Genomic DNA, 22,203 nt, shown 5'->3' with positions numbered 1-22,203 from the left:
CTCAGAAACATTAGTTCATGTCTTCATGATGAAGATCCTCTTCTGGAATATCCATAGAGGCGTCAATAGCAAGGCAAAATCAGCTTTGAGATGTATTGTTCAGGAATCAAATTCAGATGTAATTTGCTTGACAAAGCCCACGATCCCTCCAAGTAAGTTTCCAAAAAATTTTCTTTAAATCTATTGGTTTTAGTATGGATCTTATTCATAATAATCGACTAGACAAGATACCAAACTTGTAGGAGGTATGGAAGAAAGATATCACAAGTCCTGTGCTGGTTCTTTCATCAGATCAACATATTTCTATGTATATTGATGTTGTGGGAGACGGTATTCTTATCTTTTTGTGCATGCTAGTTGTTTTAAAAGTCAGCACAAGCAGCTTTGGACGGATCAATGTTCAATGACAATTACTTCAATTCCATGTCTGGTTTTGGGCGACTTCAATGCAACTCTTTTCTCTCATGAAAAAGGGGCCCTGGAGCTTTCAACCTCAGGTCGGCTAGCGAATTACCTGCCATGCTTGCCTCGAGTTCACTGGTCTCTTTGCCATCCCATGGGTGCATAGTTACTTGGTGCAACAACAGAAGGAATGGGAATATAAATGCAGTTCTAGATCAAAGCTTCAGCAATGCTGCCTGGTTGCACAAGTTTCATGATTGCTACCGGCGCGTTCTTCGTAGAAGTTGTTCAGACTTCAGACCACTGTTCCTTGGTGGCAATTTGTGAAAGCGTCCCTCAAGCTAAAAATTCTCCTTTTAAGATGCAATGCTTTTGGTCAGAGCATGAAGAATTTTGTCAGATAGTTATGCTATCGTAGTTGGTTCCAATGTGTGGTTCTCTTATATACGTTGTAGTTGAAAAGTTAAAGCGGCTAAAGATTCATCTTAAGATTTGGGGGAAATGACTTGCTTGGCCTCGCCATCAGAAGAAGAAATTAAAGGTGAGGTGTTTGAATTGGACCCCACTAGTGCTCCAGGCCCAGATGGGTTCCCGAGTGCATTCTATCGATCCTGTTGGGAGATTGTTGATAAGGATGTCTGTAAAAATTTTTTAGAGAAGGGGTCATGACCAAAAATAAAAGGTGCTAAGAAAATTGGTCAGTTTATACCTATTTGCCTTAGGAATTAAATTAATTCCAAAAGTAATGGTAAATCTACTTTCCATGCTACTTCTAAAGTTGATATTAGAGGAACACGATGAGCTCTAGAGAGGGAAGGTGATTTTTTCTAATATTGGCATGGCATCAAAACTTGCTAACCTAATGTTCAATAAATCTCATGGTGGTGCTATTGGCCTTAACCTTGATGTTCAAAAAGCTTACGACACTTTGGATTTAGTGAAGAATGGATAAGCCGAGTTCATAAGTTGCTTTTATCCTCTAATATTTTTTTGACAAGGGGATCCATTAGCTCCTCTTTTATTTATCATCGCCAAGGAAGTGCATTGTAGAGGCATTGCTAGAATCAGAAATGAAGGAAAGCTTTCTTCCCTCTCTAGACCGCGGAATGTAAATGTCCCCTCCCATCTTTTATTTGTTGACGACATTTTTATTTTCATGAATGCCAATATCAGTTGTATCAAGCTTTTGAGAAAATTTTTGGATGAGTATCAATCATTTTTGGGCCAACTTATAAGTTTGGAGAAAAGAAAGATTTTTATGGCAAGATTTCTCTAGCTCAAAGAAGAAGAATCAAGATCTTAGGTTTCACGGAGTGCTTCTTCCCTACCCGGTATCTTAGGGTGGAGATTTTTAAAGGCAGAGTGAAAAAAGACTTAATTTTACCTTTTTACCTTTGGTTCAAGTTCAAAGCTAGATTATTAGGTTGGAAAGGGAACCCTCCTATCAATGGCTAGTCAAGTTGAATTGGTGATATCTGTTTTGGCAAGTATCTCAGAACAAATTTCTGTGTATATTTATGGCCTTCTTTGATTAATCTGATGAAGAAGTGCATGAAGAACTTTATGCGGAGCGGGGATTCTAAAATTTCCAAGGGGATCATGGTGAGATGAAGTTCTATGAGTCGTCCAACAGCAGAAGGTGGATTGGGTATTCGTTGGCTCAAAGACCTCAACCTAACTCTTCTATCAAAGTTATGTTGGGGGATTAAATCTGATTTATATGTAAGGAGTTATGTTCCAATCAAACTTATTTTGGTATGCGCAAATGTTGTTTAAAATCGCTCTGAATGGAAATAAATTTTTCGACATCAAAACAAATGAATATTTTACCACTCTTTTGGTTTTAGCCATGTTTTATCATATTAAGATTTATGAAAATTTTAGATTTGAGAAAAACCGCAGCATTTAAAAGTTAAAAATTGCACCTACTGCCGAAAATCCAGTTTTTGTTCTTGAATTGGAGGTTTGACTTTTTATCCTCATAGAGTTTGATTTTTTAACTATTTTTATTGGATTCAAATAGGGGTATTTGCTTATATATAAATAAAATCTTAAGTTACTTAAATGATATTTGGCATAAATAAGTGTTTGTCATGGTTTTGAACCAAGTTTCCTCAAGTTTGGATGGGAATAAGTGAATTTATATAGGTGTTCAAGTCGAAACTCGTGAAATTACCGAAATATGGTTGAAACAAGGTCGAAACTAGTCAAAACAAGTCGAAACATTGCATTTTTTAAACTCCCGCTTCAAGTCGTCTCGGTTAACTATGAAACCAAGATTTAGTTCCATGCGAACCCCTGAGCAAAATGGTATTCCCGGACAGAAAAACCGCCACCTTTTGGCAGTCACCCATTCTCTGATGTTTACCACTCATGTTCCAAAGTTTTATTGGGGAGATGTCGTTCTTATTGCTGTGTTTTTCATCAATCAAATTCTCTCTAGTGTTCTCGACTTCAAAACGCCTGTAAGCCAACTTCTTGATCCCTCCATTGCTTCTCATCTTGCTCCCCGTGTTTTTTGTTGTGTTTGCTTCGATCACAACTCTTCTCCCTCTCGGTCCAAACTTGACCCACGGGCCTTCCGTTGTATCTTCCTTGGGTATTCTACTTCCCAAAAGGGTTATAAGTGTTATCATTCTCCCTCTCGGAAGCTTTTTGTCACCATGGATGTTACCTGTCATGAGGATGAGCCTTATTACCAGTCTTCTCTTAAGGGGGAGACTTTAGAAGAATCCATCGAGTCCCTTTATCATTCATACTGTTTCACTTCAGGGGGAGCAGATAGATGAGATTGCCCCTAAGCAAAAGGATCTGATCACCTATTTTTGAAGGAAAGAAAAGGATGTCCCCAACATACCATGCCCGTCTACATTTCCTGAACTGGCTCCACCAACCTAAACACCAGGTAATGAATCTCCTACTTCTTCTAACGACCTTCCTATTGCTATTAGGAAATGAGTTAGAGCCTGCACTGAACATCCTATTTTTAACTTCATTTCCTATTGTTTGAAGTGTGGTGTTGTGGGGCCCATTAATGGGTCTCGGGATAAGCGCCTGGCACTAATACCAAGAGCCCTTTTGGGTCTCGTTTTATGTGTGGTCTTCTTATTTTTGGTTTTCCTACTTTGCCCCTAGCCCTATATATATATATATATATATATATATATATATATATATATATATATATATATATATATATATCTTTGTACATCTCTTTATTAATTAATTCATTAGACTGCTCACGGCTATGAGCTCTTCTTCTCTTCTCTTCTCTTCTCTGATTTTCGCAAGTAACATATCAGAGCAAATCCACGAAGACCGGTGCACAGCTTGCGAGATTCCCCTTTCCCTCTTTCTTCTTTTCTCCTTTTTTTTCCTTTTCCTTTTCTACGATTTCTGGTTGACCTAACCAGAGGTCTGCGATCTTAAGAACAAGGGTGGTTTCACCCCTCCTTTTCATTTGTTCTTTGGCTGCGGATTAGATAACAACGGTGATGGTTTAAATCTACTTATTCTACAACACAAAAGCAGATGTCGGAAGGTGTTTATAGTGCTATTTGTGAAGGGTTGATGACAGCAGGTTGCTGGTTTGGTATTTTTCGATATTTATGATGTTGTGTGAAGAGTTGATAGCAGCAGGTTGCTGGTTTGGTACTTCTTTTCAATTTGTGGTGATTCGATTGGTGTGTATGGTGAATTGGTGATATATTCGATCAGTTTGGTGGCCGCATGTTGCTGATTGGTTGTCTCTCGATTTTTTGGTGATTCAATTGGTGTCATCTCCAAGGGAACAGTATGGGTGGTGATTATGATAAAAAAAATGCTGTGGTTACGGAGGTTGTGTCCTCATCCTCCAATTGAATCACAGAAAAGAAGCTTAAGGGTATCACAAATTTCCAGCAATGGAGAAAAATTGTGAACCTTGTTTTGACAGGTTGTGATTAGCAGGCACATCTGACAAGAACCAAACCTGCTGATAATCCGTCTTGGGATACTATTGATGCCAGAATCCTTGGACAGATGTTGAATTCGATGGAAAATCATATAGTGGATTTGGTTACTCACATCGATACTGTGAAGGAACTATGGGATTATTTGGGAGTTTTCTATTCTAGCCAAAACAACTTGTCTCGAATTTAGGAGTTGTCTTAGGAATTCTGTCGGGCTGAGGGGAAGGGACGTTCTATCACTCGATATTTTGCTGACTTCAAGAGAATGTATGAAGAGTAAACTCACTCCTTCCTATTTCTTCCGATGTGAAACAAATGTAGAACCAGAGAGAGCAATTGGCAGTTATGGGTTTTTTGGGAGGACTTGGACACGAATTTGATTTGGTTAGATCACAGATTCTTGGTGATGAAACTATTGCCTCACTCACGGATACCTTTTCTCAAGTTCTTTGAGTATCTCGTGAGAGTTCTCGTGATGCTACACCAACAGTTGCGAGTTCTGCCAAGGTAACACAAACAGGGGCTGGTGTAAGTGGATGTGGAGACGGTGGAAGCCGTGGTGGTGGCCGTGGCAGTGGCCGTGGCACAAGGAGGAGTCAAAATCAGCAAGGTTTTGGCCAGTTTGTTACTTCTTTTGACGGTTCGGGTACTGTACAGACTTGTCATCATTGTGGCCAACCTGGCCACATTCAAAGGTTTTGTTGGAAGCTCCATGAGAAACCAGCACAACAGCAGTTTGCTAATTCTACCACTAGTAGTGATTCAGTCCGTTAGTCTCAACCCTCTGAGGGTAAGGCAATGGTAATGTCAAAGGAAGAGTTTGCACAGTACCATCAGTTCCAGATTTCAGAGCCTACTTCTTCCACTGCTACTCTGATGAGGACAGGTAACGCAACTGCATGTCTTTCTGCTACCTCTCGTCCCTAGATTATTGATTCAGGGGCATCCAATCACATGTCTGGATGTCAGGTATCTTTTCTTCTTCTGTACTCGTCATCTTCCAGTGTTACTTTAGATGATGGGTCTTTAGCAAAGGTTAAAGGCAATGGCATTGTTCATCCAAGTTCGTCTCTATCCTTGTCTTCTATTCTCTACCTTCCCAATTTCCCTTTTAATCTTATGTCTTTAGTAAATTGACCAAAGCCTTCAACTGTTCTATGATATTTTATCCTGATTCGTGTGTATTTCAAGATCTTGCTACGAGGAAGACGATTGGTAGAGGACGGGAGTCAGGGGTGCTATATTTACTTGAAGGTTCTCAATCTATTGCTTGCTCTAGGATTGCTTCTCCTCACCAAATTCACCGTCGGCTTGGTCATCCATCGTTGGAGAGTCTTAAAAAATTAGATCCTAGTTTTATGTCTCTTTCTAGTCTTGAATGTGAGTCGTGTCAAGTTGGGAAACTTCATCGTGTGAGGTATCCCCTTAGAGTCAATAAGCGTTCAACTTGTCCATTTTCTTTAGTTCATTCAGATGTATGGGGTCCTTGTCCTAGTACTTCCAACTTGGGTTTCAAATATTTTGTTACATTTGTTGATGACTATTCAAGGGTTACATGGTTATATTTAATGAAAAATCGTTCTGAGTTATTTTTGTGCCTTTGTTTTTTAAGTTCATACTCAAAATGGTATGTGTGTGTGTGTGTAAATTTTGCGTAGTGACAATGCAAAAGAGTATTTTTCTGCTCCTTTTTTAGCATTTATGGTTCAGCATGCTATAATCGATCAGTCTTCCTGTTCTGACACACGTCAACAGAATGGTGTGGCTGAAAGGAAGAATCAGCATTTAATGAAAGTTACTCGTTCTATGTTGTTTGAGATGAAAGTTCCTAAAATCTTTTGGGCTGATGCTGTGATGATAGCATGTTATCTAATTAATCGCATGTCATCTTCCGCTTTGAAGGGAGGAATCCCTCATTCCTTGTTGTTTCCTACTGAATCGTTATTTTACATTACCTCCTCGTATTTTTTTATGTGTATGTTTCACTCGTTATCATCGGCCAGGACTGTCTAAATTGGATCCTTAAGCTCTCAAATGCATTTTTCTTGGTTACTCACGTACCCAGAAAGGGTATCGATGTTACTCTCCTGTTTTATGTAAATATTTTGTCACGGCTGATGTGTCTTTCTTTGAATCTACTCCATATCATGCTGAACCATTGATGCATCCGAGTTAAATGATGGTTTTCTTGTCTATATAATGCAGACCCGGGTTGGAATAACCCTTACTGGGCTGCTTGTGGGCCCACCAAAACAAAGGAGCACTCAAATCCAAGAGAAAAATGGCAAAACAGTAATTAAATCAATGTTTCTAAAAGGAGGGTGGCAATTCTGTAATTAGATGGAAGTTTAAACATAAGAGAAAAAGAACAAAAGGGCAAGGTAACATACAATATGGGGAGGGGCAGACTTGGAACTAAAAGAAAATATGCACAAACAGAAATAGGAATGGAAGGAAGGTATTTAGGGAAAGTGGGTAAATAAAATAAAAACACAAGGAATCATGAAAGGGGGTTGTCTTCGACCTCAAGCCAAGAAGTGACGGAGAAACCAGAATTGCTTCCAAAGAAGAGAACTCCTTCAATCTCTGTCGGCTGGATTTGAGACTTCAGGCGAAGAAAAGAAATTCGATCCTCTGCTGATTACAAACCTAACGGTACCAAGCATCAATACCCTAGTAAGATTTGAAGCTCTGAAATCACATCTGGCGACATCTCAGTTGCAGGGTTCTTCGAGGGGTCAAGTTTCATAGCAGAGGAAGACTTCCGGAACAAGCACTTGGGGTTTGAGTCACCCTAAGGTGGGGAATCTTAACCCTAAATCTTGAGGAACAAAGATTGGTGAGGGAGGAGATCGAACCAGAATATCTGGGCTGCTACTACCTTCCAGAATAGAGTATGAAAAGAGGAAACAGAAAAGAAGCAGTAGAAAAATTGAGAGGAGAAGAAGAATTCAGAAAAGGGAAGAGATGCACTCAAGGCTCATGACAGCCATCATCTTTACCCAAATAAATTTCATTCATTCAAAACTCTCTAATCTCCATTGTGGAGTACATGCTCTTTTATAGAAATAAAAGAAAGAAATCCTATTCCTACTCTGAAACTGAAATAAAGAAATCCTAATTGAAACGGAAATAACCTAGACTCAATTAATCCAAAACAGAAAACAAACTTAAAATTGGACTCTCACCTTCCTACGTTTCTAATAACATGAACAAAATAAAAAAAATAAATAAAAAAAATAAATAAAAAAAGAAATCCCTATTGGACCCATCTCCTAACTGCATCAACACTCCCGGTCTTTTAAAAGAACTCGACTCCGTCGAGTTAGGTCGTAAACCCAAGATGCCTCTGTAATTATTACAACGGTGAGGTGGCACATATCTCGAGGTAGACGATCAAACTGCAACTCCATGAGTAGGGAGGAGAGAGTGATCCACAGCTGGAGGAGAAAACTGTTGTCGCCGCGGCATATCCTTTAATGCATGAGGAAACATTAGAAACATACGCCCTCGCTTTACTTTGATGGTGTTTCATGCACCATTGTAGTGAATACCAGCATGTCATTGCCAAGGTCGCCCTAAAAGAATGTCGCAATGAATCAATGAGGTGACTAGGCAAGGCACATGGTACTGTAATGGCCCAAATTGTAGGTGTATTCGAACTACTGCAGTGGCCTCTTCTCGAGCTATAGGCCCAAAACCTCGCACATGAATATTCTTGAAAAGATGCTTCTGTGGAAGGTTATGTGCTCGAACAAAATCAGTAGACATGAAATTGGCTTCTGCTCCGGTGTCAACAACTGTATGAACATCTGTGGAACCTGTACCGTACAGAATTATACCCTTTTGCCTGAAGAGGGGAGCTTTATCAACAAGCCCCTTTGCGAATGATGTAAGGCTGGAAGAGTGAGCTTCAACTTCATCATCATCATAAGTGAAGTCATTATCGTCGGGTGGGTAAGCTTTAAAACCTTCACCATCAGAATCATCCTTCTCTATTGGTTGTTTCTCTACTATATTTATGGGGCGAGTTCTATTGGGACATTTATTGCCAAAATGACCCTTTTCGCCACAATTACGACACACAATGTTCTTCAACCAGTCATTGCCTTTGTTAGATTCCAGCTTCTTTTCGTCCACTCTATGGGGTTCAGGCTTCTTTTCTTCGATTCGGGGTGGGGGTTTATACGCTGAAGGAGTCTTGAGGATATTCTCCTAATAACTATACTTCTCTTCAGCTGTCTTGGCATGAGCTGCAACCAAATCAATGAACCTGAATTCAATGTTAGCCAACTCTAATCGAATCTCAGTATTTAACCCGCTGATATATCTCATAACCCACTGTCGATCTGTCTCCTGAGGTCGACACCTTGACGATAATTTGTGGAACTCTAGAGTGTAAGTATCCACATTCTTGCTGCCCTTGTTGAATATTGATCAATTTGTGAAACAATTCCGTCTCATAATTAGGAGGAACAAATTTCTCATTCAGAATCTATTTCATGACCTCCCAATTGGTAACGGGTCCAAGTCGCCTGATAAACCTCGAGTGTAGCACATCATCCCGCCATAAACATGCATACCCATTAAATTTGGTGAGGATAAAGTTCACACTTTTTCTCATTCGGAAAGGATTTATAAGCAAAGATCCTTTCACCCTTAGTAAGCCAGTCAAGAAATTTCTCTAGCCCCTTTTCACCACTAAACTCTGGAACCTCAATTTTGATGCCATAGTCCCTATCAGAAAATTGTCGAGTGATGTCCTGGGGTATAATTGGACCAGGTTGTCTTTGAGGTGTACCTTCAATCTGTAAGTTATGAAACCGAGGAAGTGGTGCAGATGTTCCTGCTTCAACTTGTTTGGCGATTCTCATCATAAAAGTAGACATCTCTTCCATAAATATGTCAAGTTTAACCTCATTCTTTTCAAATCTGGCCTCAAGTCTGGCCTCACTATTCTGTTGATTCTCAGCCAATTCCCGATATAAATTGTGTAACTCAGTGTTGATGATGTGACCACTTGTCAATGAGTAGTAATTGCTAGAAATTCATCTCTAATACAAATTTAATGTAGAGCCGGGTTGGAATAACCCTTACTGGGTTACTTGTGGGCCCATCCAAACAAAGAAACACTCAAATCCAAGAGAAACATGGCAAAACAGTAATTTAATCAATGTTTTCAAAAGGAGGGTGGTAATTCTATAATTAGATGGAAGTTTAAACATAAGAGAAAAGAACAAAAGGCAAAGGTAACATACAATATGGGGAGGGGCAGACTTGGAACCAAAGAAAATAGGGACAAACAGAAATAGGAATGGAAGGAAAGGGTATTTAGGGAAAGTGCGTAAATAAAATAAAAACACAAGGAATCGTGAAAGGGGGTTATCTTCTACCTCAAGCCAAGAAGTAACGGAGAAACCAGAGTTGCTTCCAAAGAAGAGAACTCCTTCAAACTCTGTCCGCTGGATCTGAGACTTCAGGCGAAGAGAAGAGATTCGATCCTCTGCTGATTACGAACCTAACGATACCAAGCATCAATACCCTAGTGAGATTTGAAGCTCTTAAATCACATCTGGCGACATCACAGTTATAGGGTTCTTCAAGGGGTCGAGTCTCATAGCAGAGGAAGACTTATGGAACAAGCACTTGGGGTTTGAGTCGCCCTAAGGTGGGCAATCTTAACCCTAAATCTTGAGGAACAAAGATTGGTGAGCGAGGAGATCAAACCAGAATATCTGGGCTGCTACTACCTTCCAGAACAGAGTATGAAAAGAGGAAACAGAAAAGAAGAACCAGAAAAATTAAGAGGAGAAGAAGAAGAATTCAGAAGAGGAAAGAGATGCACGCAAGGCTCATGACAGCCATCGTCTTAACCCAAATAAATTCCGTTCATTCAAAACTCTCTAATCTCCATCGTGGAGTACATGCTCTTTTATAGAAATAAAAGAAAGTAATCTTATTCCTACTCTGAAACTGAAATAAAGAAATCCTAATTGAAACGGAATTAACCTAGACTTTAACTCTAATTAATCCAAAACAGAAAATAAACTTAAAATTGGACTTTTACCTTCCTATGTTTCTAACAATATGAACAAATAAATAAATATTAAAAAAAGGAATCCCTATTGAACCCATCTCCTAACTGCATCACTATACTATTCAGTCTCCTTTGCCATAGGGTCCTGCTCCAATTGCTCCTCGTCAATGCCCTCCTGATACCAATGTTTACAATCCAAAACCGATGGTAGCTGCTGCCCCTCCTTTACTAACGGACTCTGTCACGTCTTCTTGCACTATAGGTCCTGATGAGAGTACTCCCCCAGCTGCCCCTATTGTTTCTGATCTTGATATCCCATTGCTAAACCGAAAGGTACTTGTAGTTGTACTCAGTGACAGAGTCATCATCAAGTCCTGGTTGGAGGACAGCTATGGGAGAAGAATTGTCGGCTTTAGAAGTGAATCAAACTTGGAAACTTGTTCTGCTGCCCCAGGGGAAGACTGCCATTGTCTGTGGATGGGTATATGCTTTGAAGGTAAACCCTGATGGTTCTCTTGTTCGTTTGAAAGCGAGACTTGTGGCGAAGGGTTATGCACAGGTGTATGGTGTCGATCATTTAGATACCTTTTTTCTTGTTGCCAAACTTGCTTCCGTACATATTCCAATCTCTCTTGCTGCCTCTAATCATTGGCCCTTGTTTCAACTGGATGTCAAAAATGCTTTTTTGCACGGTACTTTGCAAGAAAAGGTATATATGGAGCAACCTCCGGGGTTTGTTGCTCAGGGGGAGTTTGGTCTAGTTTGTAGATTGAAAAAATCCTTGTATGAACTGAAACAATCTCCTCGTGCATGGTTTGGTCGATTTACTGAAGAAGTTCTTGAGTTTGGTCTGTCTAGATGTGGTGGTGATCACTCTTTCGTCTACAGACAATCAAGTGCAGGGAGGATTTTTCTGATAGTATATGTTGATGATATTATCATTACTGGTGATGATTCAGTAGGTATTGTGGATTTAAAGTCATATCTTCAACAGGAATTTCAGACTAAGGATTTGGGGAAGTTAAAGTAGTTTTTGGGAATTGAAGTGGCTTAATCTCAAAAGGGAGTTTTTCTTTCACAGAGAAAGTACATTTTGGATATACTTAAATAGGCATGCTTGGGTCCAAGCCTATTGACTCTCATATGGATCACAATATGAAACTTACTGCTAAAGGGGGAGATGTACTTGATGATCCTGAGAGGTATAGAAGACTGGTGGGTAAGTTAAACTATTTAAGAGTTACCCAAATGGATATTGTTTTTCCTGTTAGTATGGTGAGCCAGTTTCTTTCTTCTCCTCGGACTTCTCATTGGGATGTTGTTATCTGTATTTTACGATATCTCAAAAAAGCTCCAAGTAGAGGGATAGTATATCGAGATCATGGTCACAACCGAATTGAAGGATTTTCAGATGTTGACTGGGCAGGATCTCCAACTAAAAGGAGGTCGACTACAGGGTACTATAAATTTGTTGGAGGAAATCTTGTTTCTTGAAAAAGCAAGAAACAAAGTGTTGTAGCCCGTTCCAGTGCTGAGTCAGAATATAGAGCTATGGCACACTTGACATGCGAGTTAATGTAGATACAGTAGTTGTTATCTGAGTTAGGTTTTAAAACTTCAGTTGCCATGTAGTTGTGGTGTGATAATCAGGCAGCAGTTCATATTGCATCCAATCCTGTGTTTAATGAGAGGACGAAGCATATTGAGATTGACTACCATTTTGTTCGTGAGAAGATGTAGAATGGGTTGATTCTTCCAAGTCATGTTAGAACTGGAGAGCAGCTTGCAAATGTGTTTACAAAGGCTTTAGGTAGTGGGCGGATCGATTATATTTGTAATAACCTGGGTATGATTGATATATATATATGCTCCAGCTTAAGGGGGAGTGTTAGAAGTGTGGTGTTATGGGGCCCATTAATGGGTCTCGGGATTAGCACTTGGCGCTAATACCGAGAGCCCTTTTGGGTCTCGTTTTATATGTGGTTACAGACACCCCCTAAAAGTATCCAATATCTCAGAAACTTACCATACTTGGTCAAAATGTCACAGACACCCCCTATTTTTATGAATTTGTTTCAATTTAGTCTACTCCGTTAGTCTCTACAATTAAGTGTCTGTTAATTTTTTTTAAATGGCGAAATTACCCTTACCACAATGAAATCCCTATAATACCCTTAATGATGAATTAATGATGTTAGAAGTTAGTTTTTAAGAAAAAGACAATTTTGCCCTTGTTTTTATTTAATTCCTTTTTTCTCCCCTTCTTCTCCTTCTTCTCCTTTTGCTGTCTCTTCCGCCGCCGCCACCACCACCACCGCCACCCCCTCCCCCTCCAGCCGTCCTTCTCTTGCTCCCCTGCAACCCCGCCACCACCCTCTCCAGTCTCCCCCGCACAACCATGCTCTCAACAATCCAACCCCATAAAAACCCTAACTCTACAAATTAAAACCCTAACCGTATTTGGTGCGGTTGCTCTGCACAGTTTCATCGTGGGAATCAGATATGATGGAGACGATGGCGAGCGAATTTCTTGGTTTTCATGGAATCAAGAAGCCTGAGTTTATTGGTAGGAGCCGCTGGGACGATCGTAGTCTTACAAAGGATCAAGTGCAGTATGCTTGTGTGGATTCTTATCTTTCTTTTGAAATTGGAAAGAAACTGAAAGCTTGGAATTACCATCCTTGAACTGCTAGATATTGCTTTTTTTGGGGGGGTTCTATGACTTTGAATGTTCTCTTTTTGGATTCTTGATGGGATGGATGATTAAGGGGATTCTGAATCTGCTAGATCTTAAACTCTTCAAAAGGATTCTTGTTTCGTTGGTCTTTTTGTATTTTGAATGACTGTTCCAAGGATTCGAAATGATGAACCCTACCTTGCATGGTTTTAGAATGTGAGATCTGTAATCTGAATCATACTCATAGAATGCCCAGTTTTAGAGATTTTTCTGAGTTTTGAGTTTCTATTGTAGAAAGTTTATCTTGTTTTGATGATTGAAGATGGATAATTAATTAATCTATCTCCACTTTCATATCCAAGAACTTGATTCACCATGAGCGAAACGTATATATAGTTCCGTCCCTTCGCATCAACTTCTACTTCTTTTCATCTTCTTTCTCGTATCTCTCCCATTAACCACTGATTAGTGATTACGGCTGCCACCGCCTACCACAGAACCCGGCGCACACGAAAGGAGGGGGAAAAAAAGGCGTCAGTGCAGCGCCGCAGGGCCGTTCAGTGCACAGAAGCGTTGTAAGAGAGAGAGAAGGCAGGGAGAAAGAAAAACAAAGTGAGACAGTCTGGGATGCGGGTCCATCTCAGAAGTAATTGAGGAGGAGCTGGGATATGTTTCCATCGGAGTTGCAGAGGAAGAGTAGGGCGAGGTTTCGATTTCGACGACTTGTGAGAAAATCTAAGGAGGATCGGCTCTTGGTTTTCCCTAGCTCAGGGAAACCAATCCCTGTTTCAGACTTTTTTCTCCTTGCTGCTGGTAATGGTCGCCGTAGCCGAAGCAGGTGATGGTCGCTGGAGCCGCAGCCATAGAGGGAAGAAGATGAAATGACAGTTTTGTCCTTTTATTTAAATAACTAAGGGGTAAATTGGATATTTCACCTTTGGGTACTAACTGTGCTTAACGTTTGGGGTGTCTGTGACATTTTGACCAAGTATGGTAAGTTTCTAAGATATTGGATACTTTTAGGGGGTGTCTGTGAAATTTTCCCTTTTATTTTTGGTTTTCCTACTTTGCCCGTAGCCCTATATATCTTTGTACATCTCTTTATTAATTAATTCATTAGACTGCTCACAGATAGTACTAAAACTCGCGAAATTTCGTTCAAGATATCGAATATTTCGAGTATCTCGACCTGTCCGAAACGAAACACAAGTCCAATATGAAAAAAAGCAATATTTCGAATATTTCGAAAATTTCGGTCATCTCGTTTTGAAAATTTCGGAAATCTCGGTAATTTCGGTCATCTCGTTTCGAAAATTTCGGAAATCTCGGTCATTTTTGGCATTTTACACCCACAGGAAAATACCATATTTCGACGAAATTTCGGTCAGACCGAAACACCGAAACGAAATGAGATTTAGTACCATGCTCACAGTTGTGAGCTCGTCTTCTCCTCTTCTCTTCTCTTATCTTCTGATTTTCGCAGGTAACAGCTATAAATCATTATCTCCCTCCTACTGTGCCTTTATTTCTTCGCTTTCTTCTGTGTCCATTCCACAAGGTTGGAAAGAAGCTATACAGATCCAAAATGGAAGAATGCTATGATAAAAGAAATGTAGTCCTTAAAGAAAAATAATACCTGAGAGCTTGTTCCTCATCTTAAAGGAAAGAAATAAGTAGGGTGCAAGTGGGTATTCACCATAAAACAAAGAGCAGATGGGACTGTTGAAAGATACAAGGCAAGACTAGTTGCCAAGGGCTTCACCCAAACATATGGCATTGACTACTAGGACACCTTTGCCCCTGTTACAAAGATGAATTCCGTTCGAGTATTGTTATCCTGTGCTGCAAATCTTGGATGGAATCTTCAATAGTTAGATGTGCAAAATGCTTTCCTCAATGGAGATCTTGAAGAGGAGGTATATATGAATGTTCCTTTTGGATTCGACTCATCATCCACAGTTGGGTAAGTGTAGACTGGAAAAATCTCTCTATAGAATCCCCTCGGGCATGGTTTGGCAGGTTCCAAGAAGCTATACAAAATTTAGGTATAAACAGTCATGCCGATGATACCCTATTTACCAAACACAAGGAAGGCAAAATCATTGCCCTTACAATAATATAGTCTATGTTGATGATATAATCATAACTGGCAATGATGACACAGAGCTTTGTGTGTTGAAGACTCAGTTGGTGACTGAATTTGAAACCAAAGATTTAGGACTTCTCAAATACTTGCCGGGAATTGAAGTAGCCCAATCCAACAAGGGTATCTTCATTTCTCAAAGGAAATATGTTCTGGATCTTCTGGAGGAAACTGGGATGCGTGGATGCAAGCCTACAGACTCACCTATTGAGATTAATCATCAACTAGGCAGTCAAGGAAGTGATCCAGTGGACAAGGAGAGCTATCAACGTCTTGTGGGGAGACTGATAATACCTTTCTCATACTCGGCCAGATGTTGCCTATGTTGTAGGAGTTGTAAGCCGGTTCTTACATGATCCAAGGACAGCTCATCTTGAGGTCATATACCGGATCCTGAGGTACATAAAATCTGCCCCTAAAAAATATTTTGTTTCCAACAATAATAAACTCAAGTTGGAATCCTTTACTGATGCCAATTGGGCAGACTCTATTGATGATCATCGCTCAACTTCAGGATATGGTAAATTTCTTGGATGGAATCTGGTCACATGGCATACCAAGAAGTAATCCATAGTGTCCAGATTGAGTGCAGAAGCCAAGTACAAAGCAATGGCACAAGGTATGTGTGAGCTCATTTGGCTCAAGTTATTACTTGCTTATCTAGGAGTGACCCACGAAGGTCCTATGCGTCTTCACTGTGACGATAATTGATGCAGATACATCACCAAAAGAGGCTTATTTTAATGGGAATAAGTCTAGGGTTAGGTTCTATACATGTTAGGCCTTTAGAGTTTGGTCCCATGGGTTTTCTATGTAATAGGCCACTTTTATGGGCCTAAAGTAGGGGTACATAGGTTGCATACGAGATTAGCTCTATACTTAGTTTATTTTCATGTTTTAAATTGAACCACCGGTCCAAAGCTAGTTTGAAACGGTGGTTCAATTTAAGTTACTTAAGTCACCACTTTAATTAATGTAATTTTTCATTTTTTCTTTTGGGTCCACACTCCCACAAATTTAGAAGGGAGGTGGAATAGTGTTAGCCGGCTAGGAGTTTCATACTCCTAGGCTGAATAGGGGTAAGGCCCTTAGGCCATTATATAAGCAATAGAAATCGTGGAGCACCACACTCTCCACTTTCAAAAATTAATTCTGCTTTGCAAGCTGTTGTAACTTGTCTTCTTCTTTGAAGATTGTCTTGTGTTTGATCAAGGCTGGTGGGATTGGTGTTTAATCTAATCGACACCTTGCGGTGTGAAGCCCGGGTGGTTCGTTGGAGAGATTGGTGTTCGATCCAATCGACACCTTGCGTTGTGAAGCCCGGGTGGTTCTCTTCAAGTTCTACTTTCTAGTTTCAGTCAAAGATTCAAATTCATTCAAATTCCTCTATCAACAAGCTGCTGCCAATAACTATTTGCAACTACAAGTTGGGAATCATCCCCATCCCCAATCTTCTTCTCCTAATCCTCTACATCTCCAACCCTAGCTTTCCCCCCATTTTGTTTTCAATTTCCCAACAACCATAATTCTGTCCAGACCTAACCAACCATCATAAATTCATCAAACTTCAACAACAACACTCCCTACCCATAAGGAGAACTCGATCTCCCTTGCTACCCCTTCCAACCACTCAAACCCTAATTTCCCCCATCTCAAATCAATTCCCAAAAACCTTAAAACTCCCACAGCCCAAACCAACCGTCAGAACAGTCTACAAATCTGACCGATTATCCCTCATACCCTCCGAAGAAAACCATTCAAGTTTGGTTAACTTCTGTCCAGCCAAACCCTAGAAATCCATCTTTTCCTCTTTTCCAAAACCCAAAACCCTAACCCTAACTTGCTACCCATTCAAATTTACACACTTCCATCCATCAAAACATCTCAGGACCTTCACTGATAGGCTCCCCTACCTCAACTTGACATAACCTATATATCAAACCCTAACCCTAATTTTAACAAAAACCCTATTTTGACCTAGCCGATTCACCTTTTCTTAATAGATCCTGGTTTACTGGCTCCTAGTTGGTCCTCTACCAATCTAGGACTACATTAACAAGGATGCAATCAGTATAGCCCATAATCAAGTCCAACAAGATAGGACCAAACACATTGAAATTGATAGACACTTCATCAAAGAAAAACTTGAAGAAGGCCTGATTTGTATTCTATTCGTCACTTCAGAAGATCAACTAGCTAATGTATTCACAAAGAGGTTAACATTAAATTATTTCATCCTGTTGTATCCAAGTTGGGCATGAAGGATATCCATGCACCAACTTGAGAGGGAGTGTTGAGGATAAGGGTTACGTACCCGTCTAGATTGACTGTATTGTGACTCAACATACTATATTTGTAACCATTATCCAACCTATAAATAACAAAGACCTATGTCACTATTGACAAGCCAATCTATTATCTCTAATCTTTTCTTCTCAACTTTTACACATTCCAAAAAGATGAGTGGATTTACATAGATCAATAGTACAACCATGGTATGAACACAAAATTTCCTACTATTTTAAATGTCATCATTCAAATGAAGAAATTGTAGAAGAAATGCAACTTGTTAATTGAAAAAGTGAGTCCAGATGAGATAATAACCTGTTCATGAGGGACATCTGCCACCATAACTTCATTACTAGGATTAGATATTTGCAATGCCACCCTTTCATTAGAATCCAAAGCAAGATCTGGCAATGTTGGTTGAGAGCTTTCTCCAGGCAAAGTTGTTGATGGGAAGTTTGTCCCTGATCTTTTATCGCCTTCTTGCCCAACTAGTTCCGCATCTGAAACAGTTCTCAAACTCTTACAAATCCTCTGCATGGTACATGAAAGATTGTTCAATAAGAGTTGTTGCTCTGAACTCCCTTTACAGTTGAGTGGGAGAAAGAACTCCAATATGTAATCATCAGCACCAGTGTAGGTGCTCCTTAGCCTGATAGCAACTGCCGCATTCAGTTTGAACTTACGTGCATGAAGTACAAGTGGATATTCACTTATATCATACCCCTTGACATCAGGGGAGAAGAAGGGATGATTTGATTCAAGTGCTTTTCCAGCAACACCTTGACCCTTCTCAAGGTGATGCTCAATACATGCATGCACAAATCCTTGCATCTCAGTATTATTAACATAACATGCTGTATCCTCAACATATAGTATAGATTTCTCAGTCATGCTCTTATTACCCTTTCTCATATTTTCTCTAGAAAAATCATCATTAATTCCATCAGTGTAGCTACCGGGAATCCATGTAAGAGCCAGTGGTAGTCTGTGTGCATAACAAACAGCTCTTAGAACATCAACTATCTCAGTCAAGGCAGCTTCCTGGCTCTTTGAGAGGACCTGCAAAATAAACACAGTTTTAGAATAATAGCAATGAGCATCAATGACACCTAAATGTTTAGAAGCAGATTCTCCATTTTTTTTTTCTTCAAAATGTTAATCAGTATAACTAAAATATGGCGTTGATGAGTACCTTAGAACAAACTCGAAATGGTACATTGGTCCTCAAGTTTACAGCCTGTAAAAACTATAGGTTAGAGCATAGCTTACATTGGCTTTATATCACAAATATAAGTACAATACTTCATTTTTTTCAATCAAATGCAAAAATTGCCAGACTTATTTGCAGCTAACAAAAGACTTAAGAAAGTTTTCTGTGGGCAAAATGAATGCCACACCCTCTATGAAAGGCGGTAATGACCCCCTGTTGATGCCTCTGTGCATGCTCCCATTTGCCCCCGCACATGGATAGGGGCCACGCTCCCCTAGAGAGAACTCTTCCCAAAGACTTAAATACAACATGCATACTACAACGGTTAACAAATATTAAGTTATGAGAATATTTTTGATACAAGGGAGTTTCTCACGTTCTCCCGTAGGAAGAAGACAGGTAAACAGGCTACTATTTAGTGGCCATGATTCAAAAGGCCTTTTAATTCTTTAATTGCCGTGGGCTTTTTCTACCCCATCCATGGGTCTGTCCACCTGCCCACATCATGGGTTACTTAATTCCACCAGCCCCATCATGAGGTACTAAGTTGGTTGTTTTTATTTAAGTCTTTTTAAATTAAACTGTTTTATCAACTAAAGATCTTTTTCCTAGCATAGAGGGTTTCCTTTTTCTTTTAAGTTTCCTATTACTTATGTAAGTCTGATTTAGAAAGGTTCTTACTTAGCTAAGGAGTCTCTCTTAAATAAAAAGCTTGTAAGTAGGCCTGTAAACGGATCGGATTCGGCTCGGATACGGATCGGATGTACTCGGATTCGGATATTTCCTGGTCGAATACGGATACCTCTAAACGGATTCGGATGCGGATCGAATTCGGATTTTCGACCATCCGTTTACACCTCTACCTTGTGTAACCCGAACCTTTCTCCCCCTAGTGGATACAATTCACTCTCAATCCATAGTTTTAGATCATGATTCTCTTTTCCTCATATTCTAGAACCTGTTGAATCTTCAAAAACCCTCAAGATCGTTATTTACTTAATTTTTTATAATTTAGTATTCGGATTCAGATTTTTATCGGAGTATTTGGATTTTTTTTCGGATATCTCTAATCGAATATGGATGCCCCTAAATGGATACGGATGCGGATCGAATTCGGATTTTCGGTTATCCATTTACAGCCCTACTTGTAAGGCTATTTGGCCATCCAACGATTTTATGAATGAAACTATGGCCGTTATCTTTTTGCTGCTGTGAAAGTAAGTTGTTGTGAGGCTCAGTGAAGAGTGAGAAACTATTGGGATTAGAAGGATTTTGATCTAGGCCTGTTGGTGGGAAATCAAAGATCATACTCTTCTTCTCTATGCTCTGTTTTCCTTCAAGTATTGATTTCTTTTGTTATTATTCAAGCTTTATGGAGGTTGTTTGATACTGAGATTTGAAGGGTTTTATTCTCCTGTTATTGTTGGTTAAATACTTTCATTAGAGGCATTAAAACATCATGATTTGTGAATCCACTTTGTAAGATGGTGCTCCCTATGTAAGATTGGGCCTCCTAGCTGGGGAGTGACAAAAGAAACCATCACAATTACAGTTTGGAATCAGAGGTTGAGGAATGATGTGACTTGTCATTAATGACAGAGGTCCCCTTTATTTATAATAGAGTTACAGCCCTAAAGGGGTAAAAAGGTAAAAAGGGGAAAATGTAAAAATCCTAAAGTAAGGTGTAACAAGACAATCCCATGATTCTCAACAATTACTCAAGCAGCTAAGCATCTGGCCTGTTGGTGAAAAAAAGATGCAAGAAACAATTCAGCCAGGAAATAGAATTTAGAAAACCAATAAACCCATGGGCCATGGGACCTAATCTCTTTTTGACAGCCATACATGCACATACATATACACAAATACACAAACAGAGAGAGAGAGAGAGAGAGAAAATAGAAGAAAGATAGTCTGATGTAAAAGCATAAATAAGCAAAACAAACCTCAAGAGCATGGCAGACAGTTTCCATCTCTGGATCAAAATTGGGTTTGTCTCTCAAAGTTATGAGTTCAAGCACCGCACAACATGACTTCTCATGGGGACTGAAAACAGGCAATGCAATAGATCCACGGACTTGATGTTCAACCGCATGATCTATCCGCAAGTACTCAGACTTGCTGTAATATAATATATCTGAGGTCCACTCAGGTGTTTTAGACATAAAAACTCGCCCAGGAAGCCCAGGAAAAGAATCAGGTGTCGCTATTGCAGAGAAAGTAAATGTCCTTGATACTTCACGATACCCTGCAAGCATTTCATCTAACAAGTAGGGCTGATCAAAAGTACTTAATTTAAGCTGATCTCCAACTTTAATAGGAACCCAAAATTGTGCAAGAATCCCCCCTCCAGATAATTCTTTAAATAAGCCCAGGGCCCTAAACATCCTATCAGCAGATGATAACTCCAGTGGTCTAGGAATAATATCATTGCCCATGTCTGGAGTGCTGACTGAGGGAAAACAACTACTGCTTTGTTTACGACACGAGTCCTCTGCGTCAGTAGACTTCAACGGAAAATTGAACTGAGTGTCTGTTTGTTGAGATTCCATCTTGCCAGCACAATTTGAGGAAACTCCAGCACTGAAAGAACCCCCATCAGTTACAGGGAAGATACTAGAGCTCAGTGCTGTAAAATTCAATGGAGAAAAAGAGGCAAACCCACCAGGTGACTGCAGAGGATTCATATCGTAGTATGGAAGAGCTGGGTCCACAGATGTTGGACTACTGTATAGCTCAGCAAAAGAATCAAAGTTCATGAGCTCTGAAAAACTAATGGGTTCCTCTGAATTCATATTTTCCATTCCACCTTGTGGTGACTGGAAAACATCCGACTGAGGTTGTGAAGAAGCCCAATTATTAATTCCTTTCTCTCTAGATAGAAAGGGGTAGTCCATCTTCACCTCAATTATCAGTTACTATCGTAAAAGAACTAAATCCTTCCGTCAGAGGATGTTCCTAATTTCAATAACACTGGATTGAGCATTCTCCAAGGATAATCTTTCTGCAGAAGAAAACCCTATGTTTTCCTCTAACTTCCATATCAGAGAACTATATTTCACCATTCAAATTGCAGAATTCAGCTACTTTGCTGGCGATTCTCCAATAGCAACTTCCCTCCACTGACTTTTACAAAAGGAAACCATTTACTACTCATTTCTAAACTCAAATTAACCACAAACCAACCTCCTCCACTAAAACTGACCACTTTCGACCATAATAGAATCAGACTTTCCAATACCTGCACACAATATAGATGTAAAAGCTTCAATTGACCAGGATTAAACAAACAAATATATACAAGGAATCAAATTAACAATCCTAGTGCCACTCAAAACTGAAGAAACAGGAAAATTCTCCTAAAAGAAAAAGAATACAGGAACTCAGCAACCACAAACCAAAGTATTTTACCAATAGAACCCAAAACGTTATCCTTTTCAAATTATTCAAATCGAGTACTTCAAAGACATAAGAAAAATTATAGAGCCAGAAATA

The 22,203-nt window shown here is 39.7% G+C and overlaps 1 protein-coding gene across 2 annotated transcripts in view; it reads right to left on the bottom strand.

The window, feature by feature from the left end:
* Positions 1-21,973, bottom strand: part of LOC122655901 (protein NLP9-like) — a 33,369-nt gene extending 11,396 nt beyond the window's left edge. The window contains exons 1-3 of one of the 2 annotated variants that reach the window (XM_043850282.1): positions 20,655-21,973; positions 18,691-18,735; positions 17,814-18,557 (exon numbers count right to left, since the gene is read on the bottom strand). In XM_043850282.1, the coding sequence (XP_043706217.1) occupies positions 17,814-18,557; positions 18,691-18,735; positions 20,655-21,605 (1,740 nt within the window). In that variant the 5' untranslated portion in view covers positions 21,606-21,973. The remainder of the gene's footprint in view (positions 1-17,813; positions 18,558-18,690; positions 18,736-20,654) is intronic. The other variant, XM_043850283.1, reaches the window with a different exon arrangement.
* Positions 21,974-22,203: the final 230 nt, after the last annotated feature.

This window comes from Telopea speciosissima, chromosome 3 (genome assembly GCF_018873765.1).
Source record: "Telopea speciosissima isolate NSW1024214 ecotype Mountain lineage chromosome 3, Tspe_v1, whole genome shotgun sequence".
Lineage (NCBI taxonomy): Eukaryota > Viridiplantae > Streptophyta > Magnoliopsida > Proteales > Proteaceae > Telopea > Telopea speciosissima.
This window is presented reverse-complemented; position numbering and strand designations above follow the sequence as displayed.